Consider the following 10,906-nt stretch of genomic DNA (forward strand, 5'->3'; position numbering starts at 1 on the left):
AAAAAAAAAAAAAAGGTTTACCTAAATACCCTAGAGGTAAGTGCTAGGTGCTAAAGACTTCAATTTAGACAGAAATAGATCATTTTAGGTCATACTGATTAACAACTCCTCTTAGTAGTTAGCTTTACAATCAGCCATCGTTGGTCTCCTCTCTAGGTGAATAGAAAAAGCAGCGGAAAAATTTGTCACATTAGATTCATGGAATTTGAACAATGCTTGTCATGAAGTTGATTTGTGATTCTGTTGGTTTGCATTGAGGCCCATTCTTGTGTGCTATTTTCACATTACAGGGAGAGGAAGAATTCGATATGCCTCAGCCTCCACATGGCCATGTCTTGCATCGTCACATGCGAACAATCCGTGAAGTGCGCACTCTTGTCACTCGTGTCATCACAGATGTATATTACGTGGATGGGACAGAAGTAGAAAGAAAAGTAACTGAGGTAACCCTGGGTCTCTGTGGCAACTTTCTTTCCATAGAAAAATGACTCTGCCTCACTTCTTATGAGCAGCTAGCTACTAATGCTTTGTTTTCCTTTATCATCTTTATCAGAACACGAAAAGGGCAGTGACCACAAGATTAGAACTGGGTTAGGGACTCTTTCCCAACACTGATTTTTCTGTTGACCTTTAGCCAGTTATTTAACCAGTTTTATCTTGCTTTCCTTTTCTATAAAGAACAGATTGATAACTCTAAATTTTTCTCACATATAGGTGTGAAGATTGTGTATGTTATTTTCAGTTCCTGAAAACAAGAATGAAATCTAAAACTCTGCTGCTTAACCGCATGTGTTTTGTCATTGTTTCCTCCTGAGTTTTTATGTGTTTTCTCATTGTGTTCTTTCCTAGTCTTTACGCACATGTGATTTTGGAACTGTTGGTTCCAAAATGTGCTTCCCTTCTTAGTGGAATTCTTTATGGATCAATGAATTAACATTTTTTGTCAGTTATGTTGGATAACATCACATGCTGACTTTATTTAGAGCTAATACTGTCTGAGATTAGATAGATTTTCTCAAATTGTGATCTGGGAGTCATTTTATTAATTGATAGGAGGCACAATTGTTTTTTTCCTTCTTTGTTTTTGAAAGATTCACCCAGATCTTTAATTCTACCTGCTAGCCATATAGAAAGTTATGCCCATGGGGAAATAAACTCTAGTGTATGGTTGTATTAAATGGAACATATTACTACTGTTCGTTGTAGCCCTGATGTCAGATAACATTTGCCATTAGTTTGAGAAATTGTCTTTACTTATTGAACACCAAATCCAGAAAAACTCCTTTGAAGTATTGATTCAGCATCATTATTTTGTGGAGTTTAGTTTTCAGTGTTACTACTATTTTGAAAAATTTTGAACTTAGCAACTTATAGAAAAATAATTTGCCTTTATGAAAAATGTTTGCACTCCACATTGAACTCTGCCAGATACGATGTTAGATATTATACATGTTACTTCATTTAATATTTCATATGTTGTTTATAAGTGCTGGCGAGTTGGTTTTAATTCATAGTGACCCTGTATAGGCTTCCGAGGTTTTTTAAATCTTTGCAGGAGCAGAAAGCCTCATCTTTTTCCTGTGAGTGGCAGGTGGACTTAAACTGTCTACCTTGTGATTCTCAATCCTGTGCTTATCCTACAGTGCCACCATACTTAATATCTCATATGGTGGTGGTGGTGGTGGTGGTGGTAGTGTGCTGTGGAGTCGGTTCCGACTCATAGCAACCCTGTGCCGGGTTTCTGAGACTGTAAATCTTTACGGGAGCAGAAAGCCTCACCATTGTCTCGCGGAGCAGCTGGTAGTTTCAAACTGCTGAGCTTGCAGTTCACAGCCCGATTTGTAGCCACTACGCTACCAGTGCTTTCTAAAATATGTTTCTGGAAACAACAGGCTTGCTAGATATTCTGAAAGGGGGAAACAAGCTTCATAGACATAAATTTGAGAAACACCAAATGCTATAATTCCTTCTTCCCAATGGAATTCACCGTGCCTAGTACCACATCAAAGGAGCCTTGGTGGGCACTCCATGGGAGAAAGATGCCTTGTAAAGATTTATCGCCTCAGAAACCCTGTAAAGGGTCACTATGATTTGGAATTGACTTGATGGCCGTGGGTATGAGTGGGTTATTACCACATTGAAGGTTCGATTAAGTCCGTTAGTAAAAATACGTATTGTATTCTGTGTAACTCAGCATTTCCCATACTTATTTGATCTCTGAACTTAAAATAATAGTACTTACTATGCCCCTGTGGAACATAATTTGGGCAGCACTATTATGGTTAAATACATTGATAATAGTGACTAATGTTTACTGACTATGTACCAAGTACTATTCTCATGACTTTAAGTCACTTATTTTACAGATGAAGTTAACTTGCTCAAGGTACGACAACTAATAGAGGAACTAGAATTCAACCCAGCTAGGTCAAGAGCCTCCATTTCTTAACATTACAGTATTCTTGTCTCTGAAGAGTAAAAATACTTGCCTCATTTCAAGAGGGAGCCTAGATCCAGAGGGCGCTGAGGAAGGTAGAATCTCCACTGAGTAGTATCCAATCTCTCTGGGCGGGGCTGATGAAAGGAGATGGGGAGATAGGACTCTTGTGACTCAACAGTGAATAATTGCTATCAGGACTGACTGTGAGGGATGGAAATGTAAAGGTAGACATTTTGTAGCAAAAGGAGGGAAGTGGTTGACTTTGCAGTCTAGGAGGCGGAGGTCCCTGGGACCATCAAGGGAGAAGAACGGAGTGCGGGACCCTACCCAGAGAAACAGTGACACCGGAGATGGAGGCAGAGATGATGATTTGGAGAGATGGAGCGGCTGGGGACTCTGGACCCAGAGAGGGAGAGAGGGACTGTGTGCCAACGACCGGTGGGCAGGCTTGCAGGGTATACCCTTTGGTTGGTTGGTAATGCATGGAGGCGATTGTAACCATGGCAATGAAATGATATATGATAGGATGAATATAAAGCTAATGTTCCTCATGTAAACTATCATAATTCACAGGAAAACATTATATATATATATATGTATATGTGTGTATATATGTGTGTATATATACATATATACATACATATATACATACATACATATATACATACATATATACATACATACATATATATATACATATATACATACATACATACATATATATATATATATAGGTCTGGTAGCGTAGTGGTTACGAATCGGGCTGTGAGCCACAAGGTCAGCAGTTCAAAACTACCAGCTGTTCCATGGGAGAAAGATGAGGCTTTCTGCTCCTGTAAAGATTTCCAGCCTCGGAAACCCTGTACAGGGTCGCTATGAGTCGGAACCGACTCCACGGCACATAACAACAACATTTTATATATACATATATATATATATGCCTCAGAAGAAGGGCATATATCATAGTAGCTCAGAGGAGGAAGAGACTCATCTGAAGGCAATTTTAATAAAGTGTAGATGAGGCAGTGTTTGAGTTGGGCATGAAAGGTTTTCAGTATTGGGAAATAAGGGGAAAGGGCATTCTATGTAGAAGGCTTGTTGAGGAAAAGTAACAGAGTACACAGGAGGGAATAGTCTACTTGGTGGGCAGCACTTAGGAAGATGTGTAGCAGAATGAAGGTGGGCAGATCGCTGAGGCCAGATCACAGATTCAGAGAACTCTAGGAAACAATCCGAAGTATAATGCTATTCCATGCTTAAGAAAGGAAGAAAAACATAACTATGAAATACTTTATCTTCCCTTATTCTTGTTTTCTTTTGTAATTTATTGGAATTTTGGTTCATTTTTTACCAGTGAGGTCTATAGACTATGAGGATAAAGGACAGTGTCCCTGTTGTCCAGGAGCTTAGAGTTGATATGCAACAAGTCCAGATCTTGATTGTTGTGGTTCAGGTTTGGAAAGAGCCTGTTAGAAAGAGAGGATGCAGCCCACAGCAATCTAAAATCCCTCACAAAAAAAGAGTGCTCAAAACAGTGTGGCAGATAATGCTGGAGAATAGGACAGAAGGACATCGCTTACTGATTACCTTGAAGCTCAACTTGGCTCTGGTAGCGTAGTGGTTACGAGTCGGGCTGCCAACCTCAAGGTCAGCAGTTCGAAACTACCAGTGGTTCTGCAGGAGAAAGATGAGGTGTTCTGCTCCCATAAAGGTTTACAGCCTCGGAAACTGTGATCAGGGTCACTATGAGTCAGAACCGACTCCACAGTACTTACCAACAACAACATAGGGTGGGAAATAGAGAGGATACTAGAGAGATTGGTAAGAACCCATGGATTTAAGAGGTTTGTATATCATAGAAAATATTTTAGGTTATTTATCTTCTACTTTGATGGGTAGCCTTTAAAGATTTTTTTTTTTTTTTTCCAGTTCAGTAGATTTTAACAATTTATATACACATGTAACTAACCACTTCTCCAAACAAGATTTAGGGTATATTCCAGAAAGTTTCCTCCTGATTCCTACTTTTCTTGTCTCTAGGATTTTCCTTCCAGCACATTAGCATTATGTTACTATGGCTTCTTTTAGCTTCTATATCCATTTTTCTTTTCAGGAGACTGAAGAGCCAGTTATAGAATGTCAGGAGTGTGAAACTGAAGTTTCTCCTTCACAGACTGGGGGCTCCTCTGGTGACCTGGGGGACATCAGCTCATTCTCCTCCAAAGCATCCAGCTTACTGCACACATCAAGTGGGACAAGTCTCTCAGCCATGCACAGCAGTGGCAGCTCAGGAAGAGGAGCCGGCCTACTCAAAGTGAAAAGTGGCGGGACAGAACCCGCAGATTTTGCCTTACCCAGCTCTCGAGGAGGCCCAGGAAAACTGAGGTGCAGACAGGGTCTCCAGAGGGGCAGGGCTGCTGCTGTGTTAATATCACAGGAGAGGGGGAGAAATGGAAATCTGCCCTGCCTTCCTCCTAGGATAAATCGACTCTTGTTCCTCATTTGTTCTTGTCCTGTTTTGGGTTTGCATGGGAGGTAGGGTGGAGCCCTATGGGAGGTAGACTTTATTGGTAAAGAAGCCCCTGAGAAAATGTGGAAAAACAGGTGATGGTACTTTAAGGATGCTGTAGGGTAAGGGAAGATGCTTCTACCATCGCCCTATTTTGTAGCCTACAAGTGTTTGGGTTGGGAATATAGAAAGTATGGGATAATGGTCCCAACTGGATGCTTCCCCTAGCTTTTTGTTTTGTCCTCTGCAGGTTTCCAGAGCCTAAAGTAGAGGAGAGGGCAGAGGAGAAATGAGTGTGCTGTTTTGGAGGGCAGCAGTAGGAAGTTTGGTTAAGAAGGAATAGGCTTGCGTAGAAGAAAAAGTCCTTTGCTTGTTATCCTCCTCTGCCTACTTCCTGGCTGAGATTTTGGTGGTGGGTGTGTGGAACAGCTTCCTGCTGCCCTGGAGACCCTGTTGGCCTGGCATATAGTCTGAGGGCCAAGGGGAGACTTTGTGAAGAAAGGATTCAGTAGCAGGTGCAATCAGACTAACTTGTCTTCATTCTCTAGTCCTAGAAAAGGGGTCAGTCAGACAGGGGCGCCAGTGTGTGAGGAGGATGGTGATGCGGGCCTTGGCATCAGACAGGGAGGGAAAGCTCCAGTCACGCCTCGTGGGCGCGGGCGAAGGGGCCGCCCGCCTTCTCGGACCACTGGAACCAGGTACCCGGGTAGTGTGAGAGACTTGTGTAGGAAAAAAATGGAATAGAGAGAAGAGAGGGGAGTAGAGAGTATGTGGGGGTATGAAGAGGGAGAAAAAGGGACCCACATTGACTGGGGAGTGGGCAGGGATCAGAGTGAAAGACCAGGCTCATGCCTGTGATGGGAACATCAAAGAACGGGCTCACAAGATCCATGGAAAAAGAATTGGGAAATTAATTGGTGGTATGTGTACATATATTCTCTCCTTTTTTTTTCTCACTGCCTTTTCCTATTTTTTATCTTTCTTCAGAGAAACAGCTGTATCTGGCCCCATGGGCATAGAGGACATTTCACCCAACATGACACCAGAAGATAAATCCTTTACCCGGATTGTGTCCCGAGTACCAGATTCCAGCAGACGAGCTGACACGGGTGCTGGTGCTTTGCGGCGCAGTGACTCTCCCGAGATTCCTTTTCAGGCTGCTTCTGGCCCCTCTGATGGCTTAGATACCTCCTCTCCAGGGAACAGCTTTGTAGGGCTCCGTGTTGTAGCTAAGTGGTCATCCAATGGCTATTTTTACTCCGGGAAAATCACACGAGATGTTGGAGCTGGGAAATATAAATTGCTCTTTGATGATGGGTACGAGTGTGATGTGTTGGGCAAAGACATTCTACTGTGTGACCCCATCCCACTGGACACTGAAGTGACAGCCCTCTCGGAGGATGAATATTTCAGTGCAGGTAATATAATTAGCACAATTTGTGGAGATTCATGGTGCCCTGGGGCAATGTTGGATTCTGTCAGAAATTACCAAAACCATTCACTTTGCCTTAATTACTCTTTTGGGACTTCTAAAGCCAGGAATTCCGTTCTGACAATATTGATTACTCTCACTTCTGTTTTTTAAAATAAACTTTTGGGTTAGGAATAACTACAGATTTACAGAAAAGTTACCAAGATGGTACAATGATCTATGTATTTCTCACCCAGGTTCTTCTGTTGTTAACATCTTGTATTAATTAACAAGATACATATGTCAAAATAAGAAACCAGTCTTGGTACATTGCTGTTAACTAAACTTGAGGCTCTATTTGGACTTCACCAGTTTTCCATAATGTTCCATTTCTGTTCTAGAATACTCCGGTGTGTCCTAGTACCCTGCTCAGCTCTCCTTAGTCTCCTCTGGGCCTTGACTATTTGTTGGTTTTTTTTTCTTGCTTTTCAAGACCTTGATAGTTTTGTGGAGTACTGGTCAGGTGTTTTATGTACTGCTCCTCAATCTGAGTTTCTCTAGTGTCTTCATGATTAGAATGGGACTATGGATTTTTTTTTAAATGTCACAAGTTAAGTGTCCTTGTCATCACACCATATCGGGGGCATGATATCCACATGCCGTGACTGGTGATGTTAATTTATATCACTTGAGTAAGGTAGAATCTCCCTGGTTTCTTCACTTTAAAGTTACTATTTTCCCTTATACTATTCTTTCACCCTGAGTTTTAAACTTACTACCTATTTTGATAGGACGCCAGTAGGTGCCTATAGCAGATAATTTAGATGTTTGGTTAGGAAGAAGTTATTCATGCTGTGTTTGTATGCTCTTGCACTTGCTGCCCGCTTTCTGTATTGGTGGTGGTGAGAGATTTGTATGTGTGGTTGCTGTTTCATGTATTGATTCTTTGTGTCTATTGTCTTCTTTCTGTGAACCTATTGGAAGATACTTTATCCTTGAACAAAACAAGGAGTGGAATATAATGGGCAAAATAATACTGGCTCGTTTGTGATTTGGAAGCCTTTCCTCTTAGTAGTTGTTGCTATTTGCTTTTTGGTTTCATTGTGAAATGGACCACTCTGCCTTCTGTCTCTGGATGACACCCTTCGCTATCTGAGGCACCAATTGGGAGTACAGCATGCTTTATTGTGTCTTTTAAGTGTATTGGTTGTTTTGTCAAGTGTGAAAATCACGCATGGAGAACCTCATTTGGCCCTCTTTAAACAAAGGCAGATCATTTTTTATCCAGAGAGGATCAGTACATTGTTGTAGTTGTTAGGTGCCATCGAGTTGGAACTGACTCATAGTGACCCTATGCACAGCAAAATGAAACAATGTGCGATCCTGGGCCAACCTCACCACTGTTGCCACACTTGAGTGCATCAATGCTGCCACGTGGCCAATCCATCTCGTTGGGGGTCTTCCTCTTTTTCTCTGATCCTCCATCTTACCAAGCATGATATTCTTCTCTAGCGACTGTTCCCTCCTGACAATGTGTCCAAAGTATGAGAGACAAAGTTTGGCCATCTTGGCCTCTAAGGAGCACTCTGGCTGCACTTCTTCCAAAACAGATCTGTTGGTTCTTTTGGCAGCCCATGGCACTTTCAGTATTCTCCTCCAACACCACAATTCAAAGGCATCAATTCTTCTACAATCTTCCTTATTCACTGTCCAGCTTTTGCATCCATATGAGGTTATTGAAAATAACATGGCTTGAGTCAGGCGCACCTTAGTCTTCAAGCTGACATCTCTGCTCTTCAATACTTTAAAAAGTTCCTGTGCAGCAGATTTGCCTAATGCAATATGTTGTCTGATCTCTTGACTGCTGCTTCTGCGAGTTTTGATAGTTGATCCAAGAAGAATGAAATCCTTGACAACTTCAATCTTTTCTCCATTGAAAAGAATGTTGTTTATTGGTCCAGTGGTGAGGATATTTGCTTTATTTACATTGAGATGTAATCCATACCGAAGGCTGTGTGCTCTTTGATCTTCATCAGTATTTTAAGTCCTCTTCACTTTCAGCAAGCAAGGCTGTATCGTCTGTATATCGCAGGTTGTTAATGAGTCTTCCTCCAATCCTGATGCCACGTTTTTCTTCATATAACCCAGCTTCTCATATTATTTGCTCAGCATACAGGTTGAATAAGTATGGTAAAAGAACACAACTTTGTTGCACACCTTTCCCAATTTTAAAACATTCAGTGTTCCCATGCTCTGTTTGGACAACTGCTTCTTGGTCCACGTACAGATTTCTCAGAAGTACAATTAAGTGTTTTGGAATACTCATACTTCTCAATGTTGTCCATAGCTTGTCATGATCCACACAATCGAAAGCCTTTGCATAGTCAATAAAGCACAGGTAAACATCTTTCTGATATTCTCTGCTTTCAGCCAAGATCCATCAGACATCAGCAATGATATCTCTCGTTCCACGGCCTCTTCTGAATCCAGCTTGAACCTCTGGAAGTTCTCTGTCAATGTATGATTGTAGCCATTTTCTGTATTACCTTTAGCAAAACTTTACTCGCTTGAGATACCAAAGAGATTGTCCAATGATTTCCGCATTCCATTGGGTCACCTCTCTTTGGAATGGGCACAAATATTGATCTCTTCCAATCAGTCAACCAGATAGTTGTCTTCCAAATTTCTTGACAGAGATGAGTGAGTGCCTCCTGTGCCGCCTCATTTTCTTGAAAGATTTCAGTTTTTATTCCATCAATTCCTGGTGCCTTGTTCTTTGTCAATTCCTTCAGTGCACTTTGGACTTCCTCCCTGAGTATCATTGGCTCTTGATCATATGGTATCTCTTGAAATGGTTGAATATTAACCATTTACTTTTGGTACAATGTCTCTGTGTATTCCTTCCATCTTATCTTGATGCTTTATGTATCATTCAATAATTTGCCCAGAGAATCTTTCAATAATGAAAGTTGAGGTTTGGATTTTTTTCTTCAGTTTCCCCAGCTTGAGACACGCTGAGCGTGTTGTTCCTTTTTGGTTTTCCGATTGCAGATCATTGCACATTTTGTTATAATATTTGGCTTTATCTTCTCGAGCTGATCTTTGAAATTTTCTGTTCAGCTCTTGGACCTCCTCATTTCTTCCATTTGCTTTAGCATCTCTATGCTGCAGAGCATGTTACGGAGTCTCTTCTGACATCCATTTTGACCTTTTCCTTCTTTGTTGTCTTCTCAATGACTTTTTGCTTTCTTCATGTATGATGTTCTTGATGTCATCCCACAACTCTTTTGCTCTTTGGTCTTTAGTGTTTAATACATCAAATCTGTTCTTCAGATAATCTCTAAATTCAGGTGGGGTAAGTTCAAGGTCATATTTTGGCTCTCATGGACTTGTTTTCATTTTCTTAAGCTTCAGTTTGAATTTGCATATCAGTAATTGATGGTTTGTTCCACAGTCTGCCCCTAGCCTTGTTTTCACTGATGATATGGAGCTTTTCCATCGTCCCTTTCCACAGATGTAGTCAATTTGATATCTGTGTATTCCATCTGGCGAGATCCATGTGTATAGTCATCTATAGAAGGTATTTGAAATAAACAAATCATTGGTTTAGCAGAATTCCATCATGCATTCTCCAGCATCATTTCTATCACCAAGACCATATTTTCCCAACTACTGATCCTTCCTCTTTGCTCCCAACCTTTGCATTCCACATAAAATCAGGACATTAGAGATGGGGATTTCATGTCCCAGAAACTCAAGTGAATAGTGCCAGCACTGTACTCTTCTTTGTTCTTTGTTCAGTGCTGTGATGTGTACTATAGGCCTTGGGCTTCTTTTTGCTTGGGGAGGGTCTTTGAGATTTAATTTGGCAGTAGAGATGTAAGTTAGAGGAGAAAAGATGATTCTGTGGCATAAATGTATATATATACATGAGGAATCTGTACCTGGACCAAGAGGCAGTTGTTTGAAAAGGACATAGGAATACTGAATGGTTTAAAATTAAGAAAGGTGTGTGACAAGGTTGTATTTTTTCACCATACTTATTCAGCCTGTATGCTGAGCAAATAATCTGAGAAGCTGGGTTATATGAAGAAAAACGTGATATCAGGACTGGAGGAAGACTTATTAACAACCTGAGATATGTAGATGATACAATGTTGCTTGCTGAAAGTGAAGAGGACTTAACACATTTACTGATGACGATCAAAGAGCACAGCCTTTGGTATGGATTACATCTCAATGTGTAAAGAAAACAAAAATCCTCACCACTGGACCATAAACAGCCTTCTTATCAACAGAGAAAAGACTGAAGTTGTCAAGGACTTCATTCTTTCTGGATCAACTATAAACACTCATGGAACTAGCAGTCAAGAAATCAAACGACAGAATACCTAAAATGGGGCCACAACGTGCCCAGTGAAGGAGGCTTCCTGCATACATAAGACTATAGGTAGAATCCTGAACCACATCCAGAAAATTCTTCAGAGGTGGGAAAGTTCCACTTGAAAGGACAGGCAGACCAGCCTGAAGTGGCTAGAAGAACAGA

At 41.1% G+C, this 10,906-nt stretch overlaps 1 protein-coding gene across 2 annotated transcripts in view; it reads left to right on the forward strand.

The window, feature by feature from the left end:
* Nucleotides 1-10,906, forward strand: part of TP53BP1 (tumor protein p53 binding protein 1) — a 137,329-nt gene that overhangs the window by 114,473 nt on the left and 11,950 nt on the right. For both annotated transcript variants that reach the window (XM_006831718.1, XM_006831719.1), the window contains 4 exons: nucleotides 291-443; nucleotides 4,554-4,825; nucleotides 5,498-5,647; nucleotides 5,937-6,367. In XM_006831718.1, the coding sequence (XP_006831781.1) occupies nucleotides 291-443; nucleotides 4,554-4,825; nucleotides 5,498-5,647; nucleotides 5,937-6,367 (1,006 nt within the window). The remainder of the gene's footprint in view (nucleotides 1-290; nucleotides 444-4,553; nucleotides 4,826-5,497; nucleotides 5,648-5,936; nucleotides 6,368-10,906) is intronic.

Source organism: Chrysochloris asiatica, unplaced genomic scaffold (assembly GCF_000296735.1).
Source record: "Chrysochloris asiatica unplaced genomic scaffold, ChrAsi1.0 scaffold00004, whole genome shotgun sequence".
NCBI lineage: Eukaryota > Metazoa > Chordata > Mammalia > Afrosoricida > Chrysochloridae > Chrysochloris > Chrysochloris asiatica.